This window comes from Vipera berus (genome assembly GCF_964194415.1).
Source record: "Vipera berus genome assembly, chromosome: 1".
NCBI lineage: Eukaryota > Metazoa > Chordata > Lepidosauria > Squamata > Viperidae > Vipera > Vipera berus.
This window is the reverse complement of record NC_138202.1, coordinates 337,365,428-337,392,296: the sequence shown is the minus strand read 5'-3', so window position 1 is coordinate 337,392,296 and position 26,869 is coordinate 337,365,428. Positions and strand designations below refer to the sequence as shown.

At 40.9% G+C, this 26,869-nt stretch overlaps 1 protein-coding gene across 2 annotated transcripts; it reads right to left on the bottom strand.

Annotated features, from left to right (window-relative positions):
* TMEM214 (transmembrane protein 214) lies at positions 1-25,441 on the bottom strand. Of its 2 annotated transcripts, XR_014024599.1 has the most exons (18): positions 25,250-25,441; positions 24,202-24,407; positions 23,071-23,221; positions 20,299-20,433; positions 17,292-17,374; positions 16,923-17,028; positions 15,791-15,872; positions 14,687-14,788; positions 10,578-10,719; positions 7,688-7,779; positions 7,145-7,193; positions 6,465-6,578; positions 6,244-6,361; positions 6,022-6,118; positions 5,660-5,828; positions 3,955-4,106; positions 3,111-3,198; positions 1-1,952 (listed from the first exon to the last, which is right to left on the bottom strand). XR_014024599.1 is itself a non-coding variant. In XM_081313724.1 (17 exons), the coding sequence occupies exons 1-17, from the start codon at positions 25,377-25,379 to the stop codon at positions 1,820-1,822; spliced, it is 2,061 nt and encodes a 686-aa protein (XP_081169850.1). In that variant the 5' UTR covers positions 25,380-25,441; the 3' UTR covers positions 6-1,819. The 2 variants fall into 2 exon arrangements, 1 of the variants encoding a protein (XP_081169850.1); XM_081313724.1 differs by lacking the exon at positions 3,111-3,198 and having other exon boundaries at positions 6-1,952.
* Between the last annotated feature and the right edge of the window lie 1,428 nt (positions 25,442-26,869).

Sequence of the window (26,869 nt, the reverse complement as noted above, 5' to 3'; positions counted from 1 at the left end):
TGAAAGCAAGTAATGTAACCAAATACAGTCCTTTATTGTACATGACAAGAGCCTCACACAATTGTCATGACCAGGTCCACCATTATAAGCCTGCTGAGCTAAAGGGAGAGCTGTGCTGCTGCACAGGACTCACTTTTATACCTGACTCACTTTTACAACTGAATTATTAATGCATAACCAGCTTTCCTTTCTGCATCCCAGATACACGGTATTGATTACAGCTCCAGTCAACATATTTAGACCAGAAATATACAACCAAAATAATTTGTGGGTCTCAGAAACCTTGAGTATTGTAGTCCCCCAAACACATTGGAAATAATGAAGTTATTAAATATACAAGCAGACATATTAAGTAAAGTAAAATAAAACCAAACAGTGTCTGCCTTGGTGGCATCACTTCTTTGTCCTAGTATGGCATATTTTTTGGAACACCACTCAAGGCTCAATGGCTTTGGCCCTTGATCCAAAAAAGATATGCTCCTCTGCTGTAGACAATGGGAAGCGTACACCAGTACATCCAGAGGATACCAGTTCAGGAAAGGCTGAGATGCCAACTAATAGGTAGGAGCAACAGGCCAGAAAGAACCAATCTCTAACCTATTATTTCCCCATTGCATACTTTCACACATACAGATGTATCAATGTTCTCAGCTGAGAGAGCCAACAGCTCACCAAGATATTTAGGGCAGAGTAGAGTATATAGGATAAGTCACACCTAAAAATTAAAATGGCCTCTCCAAGGGACTGATTCAGCAAAACAAAGCATTCGAGAAGGAGTGAGCATAACAAAATGCCACTCATAGACTGGCTGGGAGACTGACTTAGCTTATCCATCCCTTCTCTTCTTTAGTTTCAACTCAGACCAGGAGGTGAGGAATATCTGACCTTCAGCCTACATACAGCTCAGAATTCAGAACTCAGTTAAATGATTTATTGTACCTCATTCACATTTCTCACAAGAATAATCTGTCTTGTTTGGGAATGGGAATAGAGATTTTAAAAGCCAGAAGTTCAGTGTCAAAAGATAACAAGGGGCCCACCCACGTTCATCTCTAGGTGTATTACTAAAGTTTCATCTATTTCAGACTGCTACACGCTCCCAAGAGAAGAAATGTCTCACTTCCTCCACATCAGCCGATGTGTGTTCCAAAGTGAGGTATCCACCCTCCTTTGCATTGTCTGTTCCACAATTCAGTAAGGCAAACACATTTTGGGGGAAAGGCCAAGACTCTTTGCTTTTAGTATAAAGAAATTAACATATTAATTGCTTTGAGGAACAGTAATAGTACAACCTTGGGAAATGGACCAGAAATATCTGATACAATAAAGATGGGAAGGAAACCAATAAGGTAGCATTCAATATGAGAACCAGACGGTACGACTGGCTCAAAACTTCAAGGGCACATTTATGATAAAATCTAAGAAATAAAAGGAAGAGCTCCATGCATAAAGTGGTAGGAAGTCACTGACCCAACAACCAATTTATTTGAGATATTACTGAAAGAGGAAGTGCTTTTCCAAAATAATTGCTGGATACACCTTGCTCTCTTAAAAGCTGTTATTACCATTGTAGCCTGGGGCAGTCATATCAAGGAAACAGCCTACCAACAGCTGCCTGGGAGCTCAGCTGAGAACAAGCCTGATAGCACAGCAAATTGGGAGCTTGGAGACATCTGGTCTGGGAAGCTCTGGGCTTCTACAGCAAGTCAAAGTTGTGCTGTTCTTTGGTCAGACTAAAGAATAAGCAAATTGGTACATCCTGCTTTAGCCATCCAGAGAGCAGTAGCCTAAACTTCTTTTTCAGCTTCTGAGCCTAGGATCACTGCTGGTGCCTAGAGATTATGGAAACAGCCCAGTCCTTAATGGCCACAGTTGTATCCTGCAGGTATGTCCAAGAAGACTGGATGAGGTTGGTTAGATGCATTTTCAAGCAGGTCCAGGACCCTTCGCCACTAAAAGAAGAAACAGAAATTGATTTGAGGCTGCACAGACATAGCATGGGCTATTCAAAAAACTGAGATAACTGCAGATACTGACAACTGAAAGTAAGGTGAAGAAATGTAGATGCTCCATGAATCCTACAACCTGCATATTAGATTGCTGCAATAGTACAAAAAACCCTAGATTTTAAGATAGAGATGGAGAGCCTCTCTCAAAAGTGTACACTTTGGTCCTGTCATCTTCTCAATAGCCAGATTTTGTTCCACAACCCCACCTAAAAGAAGGCATGACTCAGCCAAGATAATCGAGAATTATCATTTCCTACTGGAATGGCAGCAATTAAATTCTGTTTCTACCATGTGCTTTCCTTAACTTCTGACATCTGTATTCTTTTTATAACTGGAACAATGCTTTGACCTCTGCCTGAAAACAAGATTGGGTTCAATATTCTTCCTGTCATAATCTGCCTGGAAGGCAGCAAGCATGGCTTGTTCCCTCCTTAGGGAGAAGAGTAAACCTGGACCTCCCATTTCAGTTAATGACTATTTTTGGTAACTTTTTTGATATAAGCAGCTGACTCTTCAGTTATATTTTGCAGTTCTGGTTCATCCAGATTTCAGAGGAAAGGATAAAATAGCTCAAGTCTTAAAAAGTCATTTTTAAGTTTTTTATAGCAATAGCACTTAGACTTATATATTGCTTCACAGTGCTTTACAGCCCTCTCTAAGCAGTTTACAGAGTCAGCATATTGCCCTCAACAATCTGGGTCATTATCATGCCTTTATTATTTTTATAAATAATTCGAGGTGGCAAACATATCTAATATGCCTCCCTCTTATTTTCACTACAACAAGAATCCTGTAAAGTGAGTTGGGCTGAGAGAAATGACTAGCCAAAGTCACCCAGATGGCTTTCATACCTAAAAAAGAAGTAAAAGTCAGTCTCTTGGTTTTTAGTCTGGTGCCTTAATCACTAGACCAAACTGGCTCTCTAATAGTGATCTAGGTTTTTCCAGCTTAGCCAGAAGGCATGTCAAAATCATTGCCAACCATCTAGAGAAAGAGCAGTTTCTTTTTAACTGGCCCTAATACTGACTAAGAACTGAAATCAGAAAGTCCTTCATTTCTAAGAGCTATTCTGTACTATAATTAAAAGAAACATATTGTTACCTTAACAGGGGCAGGTAATCTGTAGACTTTTAGATGACCTTGGACTCCATCTCCCAACTTCTTTTACCATGGGCAATGTTGGTTAGGACTAATAAGAATTGAGAATTTAACATTTGGAGGACTATAAATTGACCTCCTCTGCTAAACAAAATGAGATTATGTGCCCACAAACCAATATGGAATGTCTGTGTACCATCTTGATAAATGAGCAGATCAGAAGCGCTAACTTTACTAATCCATATGGCTGAACAGATTGGTGACACAGAGACAGAAAACAATGCAAATCTGTTTAATATCATTTTGCACCATTTATTCCTCTCATGCCAAGGAAATAATGCAAAGAAAAACTGAAGGTCACCTCTAATAATTGCAATTCCAGAGAATTAAAATCAGCTTCTGAGGCCTTGCCTACATATCTCCAAACTTCGCAAATTCCTAGCCTTAGAAGCTGGGATATTTTAAATAATTAAATATAGGAATGCACAGGGTACCAGATTATTTTACTAAATTCATACTTTGTATTCAAATTCTACAACAAAAAATTCATGAACCTGCAAACATTAAGTGCATTCAGAGTTCATTAGTCACCCTCATATTATAGCTATAACCAGTCTGCTGATTCTCCTCAAATGCCCTTTTTTCAATGCTTCTTTTGGGATACATTGAGGGTCTGTGTTGTGCCTCACTAAGCAGACAGTCCTCTGACTGGGGATCCTCAGATAATTCTATTACACACTTTAATACTCTTGTATTACTATTTAGCTTTAGCAAACATAACTAGCCATGACAAAGTGAATTAAAATCAGTTCTGTCTGGGGCCCAAAGATACATAGACAATGCATACTTGCAGAAAGCTAACCACATTTTCCAGGCTCCATCCAATGACACAGCAATATAATCCACAAGAGGCAGAAAGCAGTTTCGCATGAGGAACAGCAGTAATTCTCTGAGGTATTCAACAGCATGCAGCACAGAATCTGGCAACTGTGCCTGAAGCTACAGGGAAAATAAAGATACTCAGTCAAGCAGTTTACAAGATTGGCTACTAACCAACCAGCTCCTCACTGGCTTAATATGCTACTAAAATACTCATCACTTGATAAGTTTGAAAATGGCCATGTGCCAGGTTCCTATTGTTCAACAGGCCAATATTTTGATTTACATGCCAATGACATAGGGCAATCAACAGCAGATGGCTATTGCGTCCAATATTCCTCCTAGTATAACAATAAAATATAAATCAACCACAATCTAATATCCACAAGAAGTGCTGCTATACTATAAATTCCATCATTTTCAGTCAGTATTATCACTGGCCAACACTCTGGGGACATCAAACAGAGAATGATATAACATACCATGCAAATTATCCTATCCAGAGAGAGAGACGTGAAGACACCAACATTCCCTTCAAGACATTTCTTTGCAAAAGGAATGAAAACATGAAAGGATGTAACTCCTCTCTGTCAGGAATCAGCATGACAATGGAATCTTCATTGTTGCCCAATACTTCCTCCTTGTCTTCTATGTCAGAGGTCTCCAACCTTTCTCGGTTGGCGGACCGGAGAGAAAGGGGAAGAGAAGTATTTTACGTGCGCACGCATACTAACGGGGCCACGAGCACGCGCAATGCAAATGGGGCAGTGCTAGTGCTCACATGACACTCGCTAGCACTGTGCTGGTTTTGCCATGTGGGTGCTAGCATTGCCCCATTTTCGTGCCGCGCAGTGCTGGTTTTCGTGCTGCGCACCGCCCGGATTTTGCACTGCATGCTGCCCGGTTTTCACACCGCCTGTTTTCACGCTGTGTGCCACCTAGTTTCCTGTTTCCGTGCCATGCAACACCCGTTTTTCACGCTGCCTGCTGCCTGGTTTTCACACTGCATGCCGCCTGGTTTGCCCATTTTTTGCACTGCGCACTGCCCGATGTTCTCCCATTTTCATGCTACCCGATGCCTGGTTTTCCCCTATTTTTGTGCTGTGTGCCACCCAGTTTGCATAGCAGTGGCGCCCTATTTTTGCCACGCAACGCCGTTTGCATAGCACCTGCGGCGCTAGCATGAATGGGGGTGAGTGCACGCACACATGTGTGTGCACTGTCCAGCCTGTTCTGCGGCCTAGTGGCCAGTAGGCCACGGCCTGGTAGTGGGCCGCGGACTGCAGGTTGAGGACTCATGTTCTATGTGGCTTCTGCCATTTGGTCTCCACAACTGTTATTATCCCTCAGAAAAATTACTGGTGCTCCAGCTTCTAAGTTTTCTTAATTATGTGTGCAACCAGAACAGGCAAAATTGACAGATGCAGAATAATGCCAATGAAATAGCCTTAACATTTCACTTGGTACTGCACATCTGTTGAAAACATGACAGGGTACCTATTCTCCCAAAGTATGGTCTGCATAGCCCCAACTTCATTTTCCCCCCTTATTTTCTGAAATCCTCAGTGCTTCTGGACATTAACAACTCTACATTTCTCCCATTTTCAACTCCTAATTTCCAACTTCTTCCTAATGAAGCTTGGCTGGACAGCCAAAAGCAGCAGCATTCTTACCCATTCGCTGAGCCTAAGAAGATAGTTGCTGAGCCAGGCTAAATGAGCAGAGCACTTCCCAGAGATATAGATAGCAGTTTCATTTGTCTTGGTCCAGGCCAGCTCCAAATTGGGTCCGAGCACTGTTGCCACTTGAGAGTAGTAAACTGGTATATTTGCTTCTAGCCAGCTGCAGGGAGAGAGAGAGCGGGGGGGGGGGGGGAAATGAGGCTTTGCCTTGAAAAAGAATTGTTCTCAAAGGCATCATCCAGCCAGATGGAATAATCTCTCAATTGTCTGTGGTTTTGAATATAATACAGATCTCTTCTGGATGCTCTTATAAACTGCTCTCTTTGCTAAAACAGCTAAAATGTATTACCGACCTGTATCCTTTTATAGAGAAATGGGAAATCTTGTTCCAGGCTTGCTCAGATGCAGACAGGATGCCAGAAGATCGAAGGACATGTGCAGAGGCAGAAGCTGCAAAACAACAACAAAACAATAGATGAAAGATTTCCATTACCGTAAAACCCATGCCTTACTTCAGCCTTATTATGGGGAGAAAAGAAGCACCATCTTGCGTGCCTCCAGAAACAAATCCTAACCTTGGAAGGAGCCATGAGTCTTGATATCATATATTAGAAATCCAGCAGTAAATATGAGGACGACTAAAATCAGCCGTGGCCAAGGAAACCCACCAGCGTTCATCTTCAGCAGCAGGTTCTAAAGAACAGAAGCAAAGAAGCAATGCTGTAAAGCAGAATGAAGCAAGCAAACCTCCATATAGGTTTGCTAACGTACACCATTCCATAAGCAAATAAATTACCTTGCAGGCAGTTCTACAAGCTGCTACATCCTGAACACTGTTTGGTGCTTTCATAGCCAGCTCTTCATTTGTGACACTGAATGAATGAACTGTTTCCTGTAAAGATTTTCGCACCTAGGAAAGAAAAAGTCTAGTAAAGTACAGAAGCAATCAGTCCTCCCTTTCTCTATGTTTTATTTGATTTTTATAATATTTATTTTTTATATATGTTGTTTTTATATCTGTTGCTATCTTTGGCTGTTCTGCGGTCCTGAGTTGCCTTTAGTGAAATGGGAGGCTAAATAAATTTGATAGACATATAGGATAACCATGTATTTTCATTAAAGGGACTATTACCAGCTCATCTGCATAAAGCTTTCAAGACAAATCACTTTGTTTGATCTTAGTTTCTCTGAGTCACATTCACAAGTGGGCACAAACAGAACTCCTTCACTTCAGTTCAGTCACAAACTACAGAGAATATATCTTTTCATTTTCTAATCGGTTTTAGCCATACATAAAACACCAAATTAAATTTTAGTATCTCAACAAATACTTCCTAGGATGTTAATATAGACAGATTTCTTTGCATTGAATCAATCTGCCTTTCAGGTACACATATAAATATTCTTTTGATATTCGTTACCCTTCTCAAGTCTCCCATGAAAAATCTATTCCTTGGGGGGAAAAGAGACACAAACCTTTTTGGTAGTGTTCCCCCAGGTCTCCAAGAAGTGATTCAGGAGGAAGCTGGAAAAACAAAGCAAAAATATTAACAGTGAGGTGTTTTAAAAACTCTGCCTCCTAAACTCAGACATTGGAACAAAGAAAGTGTGGAAACAGGGAAGGCCCATTCACAACAGTATATAAAAAGGAAGAAATTGCTATGCATCTTAATGAATGATTAAGTCAGTTAAAAGCTGGCAGTTGCTTACCATGTGGAGTTTGATTGATTTTATCTTGATTAACTTTGGTTTTGTGGCAGCGTTACATCAACCCACCTCATTAATTTACATTGCGCTGTATTATCCTAATCCAAAAATGGGTTGATTCAGCAAGCAGATCTAATTGTATTATGTGAATATGATTACTGGATTTTCCTATCTCCTCCGTTCCCCCCCCCACACACACACTGAATAGTAAATGATGATCCATTATGATTAAGACAAATTAGCTTTGTATCATGCAAAATACAACATGGCTAAATTGCTCACGTGGTCAAGTAGCAGCTTTTTCATTCTTACCTTGACTGTGGGAGGTGTTTGATGTATAATTGCCTCCACACACTGAAACTGAGAGGATCAAGATTGAGGCACTCGGTCAAACAGTTCAGGAGCTACACAGGGCAAGTCAGAATAATTCTCAGAGGACTAAAGATTAGACACTGACATTTCCAAACAGCAGTCATAGTGCAATCGTAATATTACAGGTTTTAAGACAGCAGACTTATCAAGTTTCTCATATGTCTGTACCCAGAAAATGCTTTCCCCATTCAATGGGAAAATTCTTCCCTACCTTTGGGACATTGAAAAATACAAGGGTATTTTAATGCTGCTTCTTGAACAGGCTACCCTTAACATGAGAAGCCTCATGCCAGCATCAGAGCTTTAGAGAGAGATATCTTCCCAGGTGCAGTGTATGCCTCCCAGCATACACAAAGGGACAGCACAGCAGGAGGCTGATGGTGCAGATCAGCAGAGGGGTTGGACAGCTCCGGGCGATAACTGCTCACTCAGGATAAGCCTAATGAGTTAAGCTGTTGACAGCCCCAGGCATGGTCAGCCTGGTGGGAAGCCAGGATCTACACCCATTGTCACCTGCACTGGCAGGAAGCCCAGGTTTGAACTGATTGGATGCCATCCACCTGGGCAGGTATAAATAAACGCCAGGCTTCCCTGTTTCCCCAGTTCGTTCTGTTCAGAATAAACTCATCTTTACCCCAGCTCTGTGTCCGTCTCTATGTGAAGCACGCGACTTTGCACCAGGTCTAACAGTTCCATACCAAGGCCTGCCCCAAACTTATGGATGCAAACAATACATTTGAATCAGGAGAACTCAACTCCTGGAGTTCGGGCATGCATCCTGAGATTTTTGCAGGAATCTGATTCTTACACATCTACCTCTCTGTGGAAAGAAAGGGAGCAAAGCACAGAGCTATTTGATTTTACCACTGAAAGGAAACAGTCATAGTTTGAAAAGAACAGCAAATACTTCACACCAAGAAAAGATGCTTGCCCCATGAGCATCTCAAATTAAAAGAATGAGAGCCTTGAACTCTCAAGCCACGACCACTTCAGTAAATAAAACAGTCTGGCTGAAACAACTTGATTTCATCTAAGTTTAAGTGTCACTGACTGAGACGGTTGGCCACAGAAATTGAATGGAATGAATGAATAAATGAAATGCTTCATAAGCTTATCTTGAACCTCCCCTACAGTTCTTTCTGATTCAGAAGAGGAGATAACCACCTGTGTGAATTTTAAAACCTGTAAAATCTACATTAAAATAAAATAATAATTTTGGATTAAAAATGAAATTCAGTGTAGCATAGTAATTAAGGTGTTTGATTAGCAGCAGGGAAAAGCAAGGTTCACTCTCAGCCATGAAATCTTGCTGGGTGAATTTGGGCAAGTCTCTCAATCTAACCTATTTTGCAGGAAAAAAAATAGAGGAAATATTATGTTACCTTGAGTTCCTGGATGAAAGGTGGACTATAAAAATAAAAATGAATTACATGTTGCAGGCCAACTAAGACAGATACAATTTTCAAAATCTTAAAAAGGTGGGAATGGGGGACACTGTGCTGCAGTCAAGTTTCTCCTCTGTAAGTCAGCCTCCAGACTGTGATGAGAAAGGAGAAAAGGTCAACTCCTCAAAGACACTCTGGTTAGAATTCTGGACTCAGCCCTCCCTCCCTTATCAACATCTATGTGAACCTGTTGGAGGTCAACTGCTCGTATGGGATAAAATATCTCCCTCTTTGGTTTGAGCATAAGATGGACTCCCTGCCCTGGTGCTATCAGGATTGGAAAAGGAAAAAAAAATAAGTCCAGGCTTAATCCCAGCAGGGTGAAATGGCTGCCGGTCTGGAAGGCCTTAAAAATATTTACCCAGATGTAAAGATGATATGGATAGAGTTATGCATGTTCTATTACTAGGGTGACAAGAGGTGAAAAATATTTTAAGTCACAACAAACAGATAAAGAGTTCATAAGAAGTTCAGACCGAACATTTCCCTAACTCACTGAAATATGAGAAGGGGGAGAAGATACAGCACAACCAGACTTGCAAGACTCTGTTATTGTAGCCAATCTGAAGAAAAATAGTTTTAGCCATCTTGTGGAATTGATTTTTTTGGTCTGGCCTACCTAGAGAGGCTGACAACAAGAGAGCATATGGAGCTTTTCTGATTGTGATTTTTTTTTGCTGTTGGATTGCTAACTTGAGATAATTTTGCAGTTATTTTTGTACTTGTTTTGGTTACCTTTTTGCATTTTGCTGTTTTTGTTACTTTATTGCTCTGAACCACCCTGAGTTGATTTGAATGGGGCAATATATACAAGAATGATTACCCTGGCAAAGAGGGCTATTGTAAGTCCAGCCTTCAACAAGATAATAAGATAATGAGGTTACTCCAGAAGGTTTCAACAGCAAAGTATTATTTCAGACACAGCTAAAGAAGCAGAGTATGTAATCAGCAACATGCATGAGAGCTAAGATCAACTAGGTTTGGTCTAGAATAATGGTTATACGAAATCTAAAAGAGCATGTATGAGCAGCGCCAGACAAACCAAGCTCAAAGAGGTATCAAATGGTACTAAAAATACTCACATTAATAGAACTAATATAATTGATTGACTCTAAATGATCAAGTCAACAATTCTGAACTTCTTAGGGATAATTCTGATAGGATTGGCTCTGCAGAAACAGTAGACATCCTCTTCATAAGCCATGGAAAAGATTGCCCCTTGTATGAGAGACCTAAGACTGAAGGATTTCAGTTTAACATGCTACGGTGCCCTAATTAATTGGGTGCCACTTTTTAATGCAAATTATTTGTTGGCTAAATTTTGCAGCCCATCTGACTGCTTAAGAAGTATGTCCCTTCTGATCCTGTTCCCCTCTCCGCCTCACCTCTTTCTTCATGTCACTGGGACAACTGGGCATGGTCCTGGAGAGGAAGGAAGGGAAATAAGTGTGCAGGGAAGTTTCAGGATTAGCGCCAAAGGCCAACACTTTCAGGCGGGGATACAACTGCCGGAGCTGTTCCTGCAGGCTGAAGAAAAAAAGCAAACTATATCAGTCCAACCATGTCCCAAAATGAGAAAGGTGCATTTCTGCTACAGACATCTTCCAAGGATACCAGGAAGAAAATCAAGATAATAGGGGCTTAAGGATGATTCTTCATTTATTGCACCTTCCCTCCTTCATCAACCTGCCCAAAACGTATTTTGTGCTCAACAATGGTGCAATCATTCCCTCACATGAAGGAATGTTGGAAAATTGCCATGGCCTCCACTGTTCTAAGGGAGTGTTTCTCAAACTTGGAAACTTTTAACATGTGTGAACTTCAACTCCCAGTATTCCCAAGCCAGCCATGATAGCTGGGGAATTCGAGAAATACTCTTTTAAAGCTACAAAAGTGACGCTCAAGAGCAAGTGCTAGGGCACTGTGCTCCACTGTCTAAGGCAGGGGTAGGCAACCTTGGCTCTTTTATGAGTCGTGGACTTCAACTCCCAGAATTCCTGAGCCAGCCAGGAATAAGAGCCAAGGCTGTCTACCCCTGGTTTAAAGCATAAAAATACCTGTCAACAAACTGATGCAAGAGAAACAAGGGTGAGAAAAGGAGGGAGAAGAAAGCAGGCAGGTGCCAAAGGACAAACTCAGTGACTGTTGCCTCCTTTTGCACCTCAATTTTTGTAAGTTTACATAAGAATGCAAGAAAAAACAAATGACTGTAGAAAATACTGGATTTGGTGGACTATAAAATCACCAGTAATGAGTTATTTAGCACCTGATGACTCCTTTCACCTTTGTGCCTGTAGTATATTTAAAAAACCCTGAAGAAATAGTATGTAAAATTTCTGTGTCTCAAAAACTGAAGTTGGGATAATTCATCTTTCTATGGAAAAAGTATCAAAAAGAAAAAAAATAAAGAACAGAAACATAAGGCTGCAGAAAATGGGTTTGTGTCTTTTTTTACTTTTTATTACTTTTAATACCTACATATTACTGCTCCATTTGTGCAAATATTGTGTCCTTTTGCTTGCACTTCTACCTTACATTTACCATCATCTCCTTTGGCTTTTTATCTACCAAAGGAACAACTTTCAATCAATCAATCAATCAATCAATAAGATGATGTTGGAAGGGACCTTGGAGGTCATCTAGTCCAACCCCCTTCTCAGGCAGGAAATCTGGCCTATACCATTTCAGACAAATGGCTGTACAGTTTCTTCTTAAAAACCTCCAGTGTTGGAGCATTCACAGCTTCTGGAGGCAGGTTGTTCCACTGGTTAATTGTTCTAACTGTCAGGAAGTTTCTCCTTAGTTCTAGGTTGCTTCTCTCCTTGACTAGTTTCCATCCATTGCTTCTTGTCCTGCCTTCAGGTGCTTTGGAGAATAGCTTGACTCCCTCTTCTTTGTGGCAGCCCCAGAGATATTGGAACACTGCTATCATGTCACCCCTCACCCTTCTCTTCATTAAACTAGACATACCCAATTCCAGCAACTGTTCCTTATATGTTTTAGCTTCTTAAGATATCTGACTGGCTGGCTTCCGGTTCGCGCGCACGGCGCTTCTGGATGTGCAGAGACAGTCTGTCTCCTGCCGTCTGTTTCCTTCTTGCTCGGAGGACCCTGAAAAGGGTCAAAAATCGCCCTGGAGGGGCGATTACCGTGAGGACGACATCCCTGTGATCGCGGAAGGGTGGCAGCCCTCCGCTGGAATCCGGGATCATCTCCTTTTGGCTCGAAGAAGAGACCGGCCATAAAGATGGCCTATCACTAAGCCGCTCCCTACCGAAAGCCAAAAATACCACCTAGCACTACAAAGCAATCTGGAGGACCTGGGTGAGCTTTTACCTTTCCTATTCCCTTAATCATCTTCCTGTGGAACTTTTCTGAAAATCTCCTTCCCTGCTTTTTGAGAAAACAGCAAATATTTACTTTAGGAACAAAGCTTAAAGCCTCAAAGTTACTAAAGAAATCTAATTGATACAGCAAAAAATCTAAGCAATTGCAGCTGTTTTTACTAAAAAGCTTCTATTTGTTGCTGGGAACTCACTATCCTATTTTCTCTTTAAACTGGGAATTATAGAAAAAATTTGGACTAATTCTACAAAAGTTCTATAATAATTTGGAAAAAGAAAAAGAAAAAATAAAACAAAACCTCTTACATTGCATCTTATATGTTATTGATGACATCTTGTGGTGAAACCCGGTACAGCAAGTAAATTTCCTCTTTTTGTTGTGAAAGCTGTCTGAATAATAGAGCTGTCCTTGAAGATAAGTGTGGGAACACCTGGCACTGAATACAACCCTTCAGGAGGTGGAAAATCCTTGACTATTATTAAAACAGCCTCCATGGAAGATTTAACAGTAAATAACAACGAAATGGATGATTACATCCCACCACTTGATTATAAACTGATTCTGGACACGATTTTGGCAATGACAGAGCAAATTAAAGCCAAGCTGCATGAAAAACCTGGCAATTTAAAGCCACTAAATCAAACTCTAATCTTAAATGAGGAAAAGATAACCCAAAACCAAATAGAAAAAGTGGAAACTAATACTAAAACAGGAGATTTCAAAGAACAACAAAAGCACCCTTTAGAAAACCTTAAAGTCCAAACCTTAATAGCAACTACAAAACTTTCAAGCCAAAAACCAACAGCACCGGAAGAAAGCAACACCAAGAGTGAAGACACTAAAGGCCTTCAAATACAATATATTGAGAATTCAATTAATTAAATGACAAACACAATTCCAACTACTACCTTCTACCTAACCCAGATAGAACTGGAAGAACCAAAAGATTTGACTGATTTAATGACAATTATATTATATCAACCACCAAAAATTGAACTACTAAAGCAAAAATACAATGATTACAAAGGGGACATGTTTCTCGCAAAACTGACATTTGGATACACTCCCTGGATTCAAATAAGGGGTATATGAATAAAGGAAGATACATTTGAGAATTTAAAGATACCAAAACCAAAACATGATTGGCAGAAAAAGGCAAGAGTTAGACTTAAAAGACTGCACTTGTTTCTTTTTTGAGATTCCTAAAGAAAGACTATAAAAATATCTCTCTATGGATTAAAGGGAATCTCTAAAAAAAATAAATCACTGATTTTATATTTAGCTTTTAGATTTGTAAAGGAAACTCTGAACTATATTATAGAATTTAGAATGATATATCAAAAGATAATATTTTAATAATTGATGTACGCTTAAGATGCCTTATAGAATATTCAGTGGCTATTTTTGAACTATAGTATAGAATTTAGAATTTTATATATAAAAGAGCATTTTAATAATTGTTGAATGGTTAAGGCAAAAATGTATTTCTAATAACTGGTAATTTGCTAAGATGAAAATTAGACTTTAATGGTAAAACATATGAATGTTTTGTAATGAACAATGTAAGTTTTGTAGGCAAAAGAATTATCCTTTATGGAAATAGGGAATTGTGGGTCACACAAAATTAAGCTTTTTTCAATATACTATAGGGTATGCAAGAATATTCTATTGCAATTAGATAAAACTTTAAAACAGGATATTGATATGTATTAGTGAAAATATATTTTGAATTTTGTTGATTGAATTGGTTATAACTAGAAATATACTAACTTGTTTATTTTGACTATGTAATCACTAAGGGAATTAGAGAGGACTTCTCTGTTGATGTAACCTGAACTATTTACAAATGGCTATTTTTCATATTAATTACCCACCACATTGTTTCACAAATATATGCATATGTAAATATTAAAAATCAATTAAACTTGAAAAAAAAGATATCTGACTGGCTGGCGCAACACATGACTGCTCCTATGAAGGACAAATGTTGCCCTGACTCAGCAATTATTTGCCCCATCACAATTTTTTTCCCCTGCCCCACTGTTATCCCAAAGTTCCTCCCTCTACAGAAGAGGCATTCCCACTGCAATATTTTCTGAGACAGGGGAGATGGATTGATTGCATATGATTCTCATTTTGGCTGACATACCTGGAGGATAAAGAGTTGTTGGGCATGAATGCAAAATCCAAAAGAGGGAAGAAGTCTTTAGGCCCTATCATCCCAAACCCTTTTGTCAAATTAGGATGTATCCTGCCAAAGAGAAAGCATGGTTAGCCTGCTGTCAGATTCCTGGCTATCAGCATCAAGTCGATCTTATTCCAAATCTAAATTCTCTCATGATCAGAATTATTCCCAATAATACATATGCAGAAAGGCTTTAATAATCTGTAGATGAATTATCAGAGCTTCTAGCATCCTGGCCTCCCTCCTTCTGCATCACCAAGATTCACCTCTATCAGTGAAATGTGTCCCAGCCCTCCTAGCATAGGAGCAAGACTCAGCTTTCTATAGAGCCATGGTGGAGAACCTATGGCACGCATGCCACAGGTGGCACACAGAACCCTTTCTGTGGGCATACACGCCGTCGCTCCAGTCCTAGGCCTTCAGCTGGGTTTTATAAAACCTTTTCGATTTAGGCCTCGGCCACTGTGTGCAAAAAAAAAAAAGGTTCAATCAATCAATTTCAACTTCTCGCGGAAAAAAAATCTCGCAAAGTTGAAATTGATTGATTGAACTTTTTAGTCCCACCCAGTCGGCCGTTACCACCGCAGTCATGCCCACCCAATGGGCCACACCCACCCACCACCCGACGATACATGTGGGTTTTGGTTTGCAGTTTGGGCATTCGGTCTCTAAAAGGTTCGCCATCGCTGCTATAGAGCAAGAGATCCCGAACATTTAAGCTATGACAAAACAGACGAAACACGGTGGGAAAAGAAACAAGTGAACTGGAACTGCTAAAAGTTCAACCACACACAATTTCAAATCTGTATTTGAAATAAAAAAAAGGAAAGGAAACATGGACTAACAGTTCTTTAGTTATTTTGTTGCTTGAAAAGGAAAGGAAACATGGACTAACAGTTCTTTAGTTATTTTGTTGCTTGAGCAGCCTCTAGGAAAGTTAAACCGATTTATGAATTAGTCTATCACTTTATGGCAAATGATAAAGGGAAGGATTGAATAACCTGATAGGAAAGTCAACATGCACAAATGGTTCCCAATGACACCACTCCCTGTTATACATCAACTCACATCAGCAGCCGATCCAAGTAACTGATGGCATATGGAGAGAGAGATTTGATGCCCAGAACTGGAAGCATGATGCCAAGCCACACTAAGAAAAAAAAGGGACATAAAAGTACTTTTTTGAGGGGGGAGGAGGGGAAAAACATGCTGCACTCATAACTTTCCATTCCTCCATGAGGGAGTTCAGCACTGTCCACTGAAAAACAGTGGGATAAGCCTAAGCAATTTTCATCCCAGGCATAGACTAATTCTGTTTCCAAACAATACAGCTTCATCCACATGTAGCAGGTTATTTCCCAAAGAAAAGAGGCTGAGCATAAGAGGGACTTATCACTTGCTGGGAACAGCTTGCTCTTCCCACTTCTCTTGCTGGATATAAGACTCCCCTAAGAACATGGGCAAGTATAACTCTAAAAGTTACGTATTTAAGTTGCTTGACCTGCCTTTAAACAGCTGGTGTTGATGTACCAATCTTTTTCCTGTTTTTTTCACTGTGAAAGCTGAAAGTGGAGCATAACACTATTTCAGCATAGGCACTTGAAGTGCCTATTTTTGAAGGAGTTAGCACAGGGATGAGACTTAGCTGGCCAAAGTTAGGGTACAGTCAGGAACTTTCCCATGTTTATTTTAATGTATGAGAACCTTTAATAGGATTGTCCCACTTAACGTGTAGGAAGATGTTTTTGAACATGAAGAATACTTAGTTGGACAAGTATCAACTCAGCTATTAGTAGATTCCTTATCAGATACTGCTCTTTGTATGTTGCTTACAAAACAAGTTTAGCTAGTTTGAAAATCTTTTCTTTACTCTGAATTAAGCATGCAAGATTCTTTAAGTTTCATTCCTAGACTCTTTCTGAATGGTCAATTTTTTTTATTATTTATTTTATTTATTTTAATTCCATTTATATCCCGCCCTTCTCCAAAGACTAAGGGGGCTTACAAGCTTAGCAGTATTATTTCTGCCTACATTAAGTACTTTTAGGAATGTGTAAGCAAGCAAGATTTACATAATACATAAATGCAAGTGGTAAACTAATGGCATAAGAAAACATTAAAATATGTAATGGCTGTCATGAATTTCAGGGCATTAAAAATCAAACATTCCTGATGAATATAAAAATCCTTCTGTTCTCACCTTTAAGCCCTTCTGTAAGGTCAGCAAAACCAGCCTGCCCCAAAGCCCACATTATGGTCAGACATTTGGCTGGTCGATTCTGGTGGGATCTCAACAGCTCAAGATACTGAAACAGAAAAGGCAAAGACATTTTAATGTAATCTTTGTAGCAAGAAAGCATGCAAAGCAACTCTCTTGGAATTACTCTGCTTCACAGCGCTTCTTGCTAACTGGTCTCATCCAACATGGTGTCCTCAGGCATAAAATGGTCAATCCATTTGTCATTCCATGGATCACAGTACAGTAGTTTTCCAATATTCAGTTTTACATATATGATCTTGAATATGTTACTCACAGACTTTTTAGAAGAGGAGACCCCTGTCAACTTACCTTGCTCAAATTTGCTGTAGCAACTTTAGGTCTGTCCAGTAATATAGCCTGTATGCAGATCCTGTAGCTGTGCAGTGACTCCCCTGAAAGATAAGACAATTAGGTCACTGCCACATAGGATATATTAACTTGGACATGGAAGTCCTTACAGCTCATGTTGAGCCTCTGCAGAAAAAAATCTGTCTGAATTTGGGATGTGAATCTTGCTTTCCTAATTGGTGAAAATGTGCTATTTCTGCCATCACTCTTAGTCCATTAATTTGTCATAAAACAAAAAAAGTAGAGTGAAATCTTATTTAACAGAATAACAGAGTTGGAAGAGACCTTGGAGGTGTTCTAGTCCAACCTCCTGCTTATCCAGAAGACCTATACCCTTTCAGACAATGGTTGTCCAATCTCTTAAAAACCTCCAGTGATGGAGCACTGACAACTTCTGGAAGCAAGCCGTTCCACGAATTTATTGTTCTTACTGTCAGAAAATTTCTACTTAATTTCTAGGGTAGTTCTCTCCTTGATTAGTTTCCATCCCTTGCTTCTTGTCCAACCTTCAGGTACTTTGGAGAATAAGTTGACCCCCTCTTCTATGTGGCAGTCCCTCCTATATTGTAACATTGCTATCATGTCACCCTAGTCCTTCTTTTCATTAAACTAGATATATCCAATTCCTGCAACTGTTCTTCATATATTTTAGCCTCCAATACGCTAATAATCTTTGTTGCTCTTCTTTGCACTTTTTCTAGTCTCAACATCTTTTATGTAAAGGTAAAGGTAAAGGTTCCCCCGCACATGTGTGCTAGTCGTTTCTGACTCTAGGGGCCGGTGCTCATCTCCGTTTCAAAGCTGAAGAGCCAGCGCTTGTCCAAGGACGTCTCCGTGGTCATGTGGCCGGCATGACTAGACGCCAAAGGCGCACGGAACGCTGTTACCTTCCCACCGTAGTGGTCCCTATTTTTCTACTTGCATTTTTACGTGCTTTCGAACTGCTAGGTTGGCAGAAGCTGGGATGAGTAACAGGCGCTCACTCTGTTACGTGGCATTCGGTATTTGACCCGCCAAACTGCCGACCTTCTGATCGACAGGCTCAGCGTCCTAACCCACTGAGCCACCGCGTCCCTATCTTTTATGTATATGGATGCAATTCCAAATCTGGTCTAAGGCATTATAAAATGGTACTAACACTTCACATGATCTTGATACTATCCATCTATTAATGCAGCCTAGAACTGCACTAGCTTTTTTGGCAGCTGCAGCACACTGCTAGCTGATATTTAAGTGATTGTCCACTCCAGATCTCTCTCACAGTTACTACTATTGAGTTAGGTATTCCATACCTGTGCATTTGGTTGTTCTTACCTAAGTGTAGAACCTTACTTTTTTCGCCACTGAATTTTGTTTTGTTGGATAGGGCCCAGTGTTTATGTCTCTCAAGGTCCTTCTGGATCTTGAACCTATCTTCTGGAGTGTTGGCTATTCCCACCAGCTTAGTGTCGGCTGCAAATTTGTTGAGTTCCCCCCAACCTTGAGGTTGACCATGCAAACACTGCAAGGCACTGTGAAAGAAACTCTATTCTATTGTGACATCCAGCCAAGGGAACTAGACATTGTAGCTGCCGACAGAACCCTCCAGCAAGCTATGTGCTCCATTTTTTGGTGTTGCCAAAAAGTGACAGAAAACCATGACCAGCATTATGGAATAACACCCACAGTTAGTACAAAAATAGACTTCTAGTGCTGCTGTTGTACTAGAGTTATAACTTTTAGCTTGGGACTGCAGAGCTACACCCATGTCCACTTATGAACCACATGACAGTGCGTCTTCTTCAAATCTGAAGGACTGCCATATATATCATGGTGGAATTTTGCATTATCTGTGTAACCATTAGGAAAAAGGATGCAAATGATGTCATTTGCACAATGATTTTGGTAGACAAATTTACACCATTTCCACAATGATATCATTAACCAAATGACAAAATTATATTTTTACTGTGCAATCATACCACTACTCAGTGATGTAAACTGAAACAAATTACATCATTTTCAAAATTGTGTCATTACAGAAATGATGTGAATAGCTACAGATTTCATAAAACCCAAGGTTCAATCACCTTGTCTGGTCTTCTTCAAATTCAGCATATGCTTATCATTTGGTGAGATGGTCCCTTGCATTCACTAAATGAGCATCCTTTAAATTAAGGGTTCACTGTGTTCTCAGATCTTCATTACTGCAACACAATAGGATTCTTTGTTTTTTCATCTTGGTTCTGCTATGGTCATCAACTCTGGTTCTGCATTCCAGTGAGTACTCGTAACTAAAGTGAGCCTTGGTGGAGCAGTGGGCTAATGCCTCCTTAAGCAACACCAGCTGCCTGCAATTATTGCAGGTTCGCATCCCACCAGGCTCAAGGTTGACTCAGCCTTCCATCCTTCCGAGGTAGGTAAAATGAGGACCCAGATTGCTGGGGGCAATAAGCTGACTTTGTAATAATGCCGCTTGGGGGGGGGGGGCAAAAGCCCTAATAAGCAGGCATATACATAGAATGAAGGCTATTGCTAAGCACATTTGATTTGTGCTTAGATTGTAAGCCGCCCTGAGTCTTCGGAGAAGGGCGAGATATAAATGGGATTAAAAAATAAATAAATTCCTCAGTTGAATCTTTTCTTGCTCCTTTTGCTGATGCTACAGCTGACATATCCTCCTAGGCCTGAAAACTGCCTGCGGTCCTCATACTGCTTGTATCAGGACTGTACGATAAAAAGTCAAGTTCAGCAGAACACTTTCCCCCTCCATTACATTCTTTGTTAGGAAGTTAACTTTATGCTTCCCTATCTTTTATAGCTGATTTTCAAAATGCAAAGTTCTTGAAAGAATTACCTGCCTGCCATAAGGTACATGTAAAAGAAACCGACATCCTGTTCTTACTCTTGTTTAGGTGTCCTCTGCCTACGTGGCAGAAGCTTTGATCCCAAGATATATTAGCTGATCTATACTCTACTGTTATCTTACCAGGAGTTTTGTCCAACTCTTGCAACATTGTGTAAATACAATGGTCAAAGAAAAGCTCCAGGACACCTCCAGCTTTCAACAGTAAGGACTTGATAATGCTCCTTAGTTCTTTATTCACCAGACAGTAGGGATAGTCTGCAGCCAAAAATATAAATAATAGCAAGATCAAGATTTTAGTTAGCATCCATTTGGTCAGAACACTGTTACCACAACTGTTTCTTACATATGCTTAAAACAAGCTGGGGCGAGCTGGGGCGTGATCAGGAGGCCACATCTGGAAAAAAGCAGCACATCCCAAGCGTGCTCGGATATTATGCAGTGGTGGGATTCAAATACGTGAACAACTGGTTCTCTCTATGGATGCTGCTTCTGGAGGTCCGTTCTAGGCCTAGGCAACAAAAAATTACCTACCGGTTCTGCCGAACTGGTGCGAACCGGCTGAATCCCACCACTGATGTTACGATATAGATTATTACAGTACAGATGCTACTTCAAAGGATCCTATCACAAGTTGAGGAGAGGCCAAAACGAAAGTTGTGTTGTATTTTCATTTCAATTGCAGAAAAGTTTAATTACAGCAGGTGCCCTAATCCCTAACATATCGGTGAGACCTCCCCGCAACTGAAACTGCCAGAATGCACTCTGAAAGTACTTCCATTTATTCTCGGTGTCAGAATCCATTTATATCATATTCATAAATGGACAGAGGGGTGCAATTTACCTCAGCATTCTGGAAGGAATTTTTATCTCTGTTAGGAACCACCCAAGGACTGACATCTAGTCATCACCCTCAGGGTAATGGGCAAGCAGAAAAGGCTAACTCTGTACTTGAACAATATTTAAGATGTTATGTACATTTTCAGCAGAACAATTGGACAGACCTGCTGCCTTTCGCAGAAGTGGCATATAACAACGCAGTTCACTCCAGCACAGGTTACACTCCTTTTCAAGTAGCCACAGGCCAGAGCTTCAACCCCATACCTGATCTAACTCCAAAAGAACCGGTAATTCCAGAACTAAAGGAATGGATTGCTCAGTTACAATACACCTGGCCTATTGTCAGAAAAGCATTAACAGAGGCTAGATTAGCACACAAGACACAGGCAGACAAGAAAAGATCTGATCCCACACCGTTCAAGGTGGGAGAGATGGTATATCTGTCTACAAAATACCTTAAGTCTCTCCAACCCTGTAAAAAACTAGGACCAAAATACATTGGACCTTTTCCAATTAAAAGAATCATAAACCCAGTAACAGTTGAATTAGAACTACCTAAAAATCTTAGACGAATACACCCAATCTTTCACTGCAGTCTAATAAAGAGAGAACAACAATCTCCCCTACGAACAAAAATTCCACCACCACCACCTCCCATCATGGTGGAAGGAGAACAACATTTCGAGGTGAAGGAAATTCTGGATTCCAGGAGACATCATGGAACAACTCAATATCTAGTGGCTTGGAAACACCTCCCCTCCTCAGAAAATGAATGGGTCAGCAAACACCACGTTAAAGCACCAAAGCTGCTTAAGAGATTTCATACAGAATATCCAAACAAACCGAGTTAACATTTACACATGTTATTTTTTCTTCTCTTTTCTTTTCTCCCCCTACAGATGGACACATCTTTCTTCTAAGGAGAGCGGACTGTCAGAATCCATTTATATCATATTCATAAATGGAATGTTTCAAACATTATCCCATGGATTCTGTCATCTCCCGAAGAGAAGAGGATAGATGTGTATTGAACCGGCAATAGGCATTTCAAAGGAAAGGAGAAGCCTTTTGAACTGGGGAAACAAAAGGGGGGGCTAGCATCTGGTTTTTGTCACGGTAGACAGCAATAAACAAAAGGGTCCTAACTTCCTCTTTCCCACGAGATGGATGATACGAGAGGAAGGATGGGGGGGGACTGACCAAATGGGGATTAAGGGGGGTTAAACCGGGAACTCTTTAAAAGGGTTTACATCGTGGAAATATTAAGCCCTGTCTCATTTCCTACAACCGAGCATGTCATAGTAAAGATTTCTTTTGGACTAAAACCCTGACTCCAAGAGTTTTTGTCTTCCTAAGACGTGGTTCGGGGTGGGTCCTGACACTCGGTTTTTCCTCTTTGAAGGGTAGTTCCTCCTGAGTTTTTTGTTTTTTTTGGAGGGTAAGGCTGACAGCCTGGACACTCAGGCTGTCCAGAGTAGGCATGCAGATTGATCATCAGAACCACATGAAACAACCCCCAAAAAAGCTGCTCTTGAAAGAAGTTAAGATTAGGCAAGAATGCCTTGATCTGGGCATAACGCTCAAAAGCAGGTTGAGGCCATTGCATGAGCTGTTGCTGCAAGTGCAAAAACACTAACATATCCTGGGGTTTCAATCTCAGATATCACAGCCCCAGCAGCTCATCAAAAACAGCACACATCTAGGCAGAGTGGACCAAATGGGGTTTCCCCCCAACTCGCCCTTCCTCTGAGGTTCAAAAACCTCTGCATTCCATTTTTCTCTGTATAGCTCTAAGCAAAATAATTCAATTGCAAATATACTAAGGCATTAACTATTATGGTCCTGTTAGAGCTGGAGAATCAAACAAAGCTGATGAAAGAAAATTCTATATGGCCTAAAGTGATTTGACTGAATAAGGGAACAGCTGCTGCTTCCCAGAAAGGACAACTCCAAGTAGAACAATTTAACGGCTACCTCTAGTACATTCATGCTTATTCTAATAACAGTATTCCCATTCTTGAATGACAGCAACATTATTCCCTTGGTACCACGAACCGTGAGGGTGCTGACTGAGGGTGGGCTCACTCTTCATGGCCTGCAACTTGTAGTTCAAATATCCAGCTAAATCTTTCAACCACACCGAAGGGTTCTCTGGGAACAAATTCAAGCTTTTATCAAGTTCTCTCTGGAGTTCTGATAAATCCAGCTGGAATTTAAAAAAAGTTACAGTGAAAAACTGGAAAGGTAAGAACTGTCAACCTAATCTAAGTCTCATTTGCAGATGGGGGGGGGTTGGTAAAATTATAATGCAAACTGGGCAGCACTAGAATTGCTTTATGAAATAAGAACTATATATGGCCTTTGAATGACATTATTGGGAGATGATAATTAAAAAATAAGGCAAAAACAAAAACTAAACTTCTATTTCTCTTATTTATACTGTAGCCATATTTCAAACAACTGACTCTGGGTGAAGTACAACAAAGCTAAAGAATACCCCAATGAATATTTACAAAACAAAATTATTACAAGCTCTGAATTATAACAAGCATAAAACTAAAAGCAAAAAAAATAACATTGGGCAAACAACAATTTATATATTATTAAAACAAGATTAATTACAATTATAATTTCCTTTCATGTGATTAATAATGATACTCTTTGGTCCTAATTATAAATTACAGTTTGGTAACAACTTTTGGAACAGCTGTGGGGCATGCAGGCTATACAGCTCTTAAATATGTAACTTATTCCATGGAGAAACAAGTGTGAGTATGAGGATTGATTCTTCTGAAAACAAACAAAATAAATACACACATTGTTAAAACTTTCCTAAATAAATAAAATTTGGCTGAGAAAGAAAAGTCATTACAAAGTCCTTGTGCAATCCTTGCTATCCTGAGCTGGAATACAATACTGGTAACCATACTCTATCTCCAGATAATTTACCTTCCCTTTGCAAAAAAAGAGCAAACTTAAAATTGCACATCAACTATTTGCATTCAATAATTCTTCTTGGGTTAACGACTGTTGTTTCTACATAACTGCAATTAGACTTGCAGATAATAACATTACTAGCTGAAGAATAAACTTTCAATACATTGCCTTCTGTTTCAGAGGTAGCCTCTAATTTGCAATATAATACAAAGATGCAGAAGAGACAATCTTTGGAAAAATGACACTGACTGCTTTCAGTGCATCCTCCAGAGTCCGATTTTTGATTTGCTTGTTTTGTCCACTGTCTCCAGCTGTCCCTTTCTTAGAATTTTTTCCAGAGTTTTGCTTTTTCTGCTGCTGGCGTCCAGGTGGTGGAGGCACCTGTTCTTTATTCTGCTTCTTTGTTGATTTCTCAAAGCCAAGTTCATAGAGAGTTTCTGAAGTAGTAAGAGGAACTATGAGAATAGAAAAGAGACATGTGAAGCCTGACTACTAAGATGGCCTGTGTTGATGCAACACATCTAAGAGTTATAGAATTAGCCACTTTCTAGATTTAAACACAATACATTAAAAAACCAAATTAGCCATAAACTAAGCCACAAAGTGGGAACTAATGTTAACTAACATTGTATGTAATCTACTTTTCTCAAATGACTAATTTCTTAAATGAATTATGTACACGGCTAAAAAAGTTGCATAAAATAAATCTGGAGTCATTAAAAGACCCACAGTTTTTTTTAAAAAGGTTATATTCAACTGCTTTTGTTACAGAGCAATGTTTCTTCTTGCATTTTACATGCTCCTACAGGTCCCAGAATATTTCACCATTGGCTCCACGTAGAAAGAACAAATCTGTGAAAAAGTATAGCCCATTTTAAATAGAGTGGAAATGCTTCTGAGCAGCCAACTAACGATCCGATGTTTCAGAAGCATGCGCCATCAGGACCCCCTATCAGAAGTGAGGACAGTGCAATGTTCACTTGGTAACTGGAAGGGTGTCTAGAGCTCAGCTTGCTTCCCTGCCCTTCCAGGCAGGGAATTTGTTCCAGAGCTGGGCTTAAAAACCCAAAGCAGAGCTACAGAAAAAGCGTAACCTGTGTTCCAGCACGTGGCCAGACTCCTTTCTGCCAACTGGCAAGTCCTTCCCTTGTTTGCTACCTCGGGGAAAAAAAACACCCCTAAAACAGAGTTCTATGTAACCGGTGCAGGCAGGCAAGCCGCCTGCCTTCCTTCCACTCGCACGCTAGACTATCACTGAACATGGAGGCTCAGCTGTGTGTCGGTTCTCCTCACTCACTGGACGAGGCCAGACCGCATCCTCCGTTGGCGTCTCCAAGTGCCTTTCGTCTCATAGAGCCGCCACCTCCACCGGTCGCTCCCCTGCGCGAAGGCTTCCCCACCACCTCCCAACGCGACGTCTCAGCCATCAGCCTCCCTGTCTGTGCCTACGCCTTCGCCTTCGCCTTCTTCGATCATCAGCGCGCGCCCGCGCAAGGACAAGGCGGACCGCGCGCCTTTCCTCGCTTGCGCATTACGACCCGCCCCCTCGGCCTTCAGACGGCGCTCATTGGCCAAGACGGCCCTTCCGCGCGAGACCGCGGCGAACGTTGGTTCTGCCACGTCCTAAAAGCAGGGGTCTTCAAACTTGGCCCTTTTATGACTTGTGGACTTCAACTGCCAGAATTCCTCAGCCAGCTTTGCTGGCTGAGGAATTCTGGGAGTTGAAGTCCACAAGTCATAAAAGGGCCAAGTTTGAAGACCCCTGTCCTAAAGCTCACCCGCTTCCCCTGTACGTGACAGCTGGGCGCCGCCTTCCCTGTTAGACGGCGGAACGCGAAGCCCCTTTCTCGCTTCCGGAGCCGCGGTGGGCTTCGCGCCACGCAGTCGAACGGAGAGGGCGAGGGGTGGGGTGGAAGAGCGGACTTTCATGGAGCACGGCCGGCTACTTAATAGCGTCTTGTCTCGGCAGTCGAGAGAATTCAACTAGAATTCTCTGGGAGGCGTCTGAAAAGCTGGAGTAGACTCAGATCGGCACGCTTCTTCCTAGATCCCTGCGGAAGACCCAAGAAACAGTTGTTGTTCTTGCTCGTTGGCTTACATGACTTACGGTACATACAAAAGAGCCTTGGTGGATCAGTGGGCTAATGCCTCCTTAAGTAACACCAGCTGCCTGCAATTAGTGCAGGTTCGAGTCCCACCAGGCTCAAGGTTGACTCAGCCTTCCATCCTTCCGAGGTAGGTAAAATGAGGACCCAGATTGTTGGGGGCAATTAAGCTGACTTTGTAATAATGCCGCTTGGGGGTGGGGTATGTGAAAGCCCTAATAAGCAGGCATATACATAGAATGAAGGCTACTGCTAAGTTTGTAAGCCGCCCTGAGTCTTCGGAGAAGGGCGGGATATAAATGGAATTAAAATAAAAAATAAATAAAATAATACAGAGGTACATCGCCTCTGAATAAGGAAGCTGCACCCTGGATTTTCATGCCTAATAGCTCCGGTCGAGGCACGTCTGTTCATTTATTTGACGGGCCATAAAGCATTCTTTTTTGAAAAGCTGGACGTGAAAGCGAGACTTGTTCCTTGGACCCCTCTCCCGTGACGGTAGTTGTTCAGTCGCTAAGGTGTATCCGACTCTTCGGGACGATGGACCATAGCACTCCAGCCGCCCGCATTCCACCCCCGTCTCCCGGAGTTTGCCCAAATTCACGTTCATTGCATCGATGATACTCTTGTCTCATCCTCTTCAGTCCCCTTTTCCTTTTGCCTTCCATCTTTCCCAACGTCAGGGTCTTTTCCAAGGAGTCCTCTCTTCTCATTTAATGGCCAAAGTATTTAAGCTTCAGCTTCGCTATCTGTCCTTCCAAAGAACAATCAGGACTGATTTCCTTTAACATTGGGCATAAACTAGTAAAAGT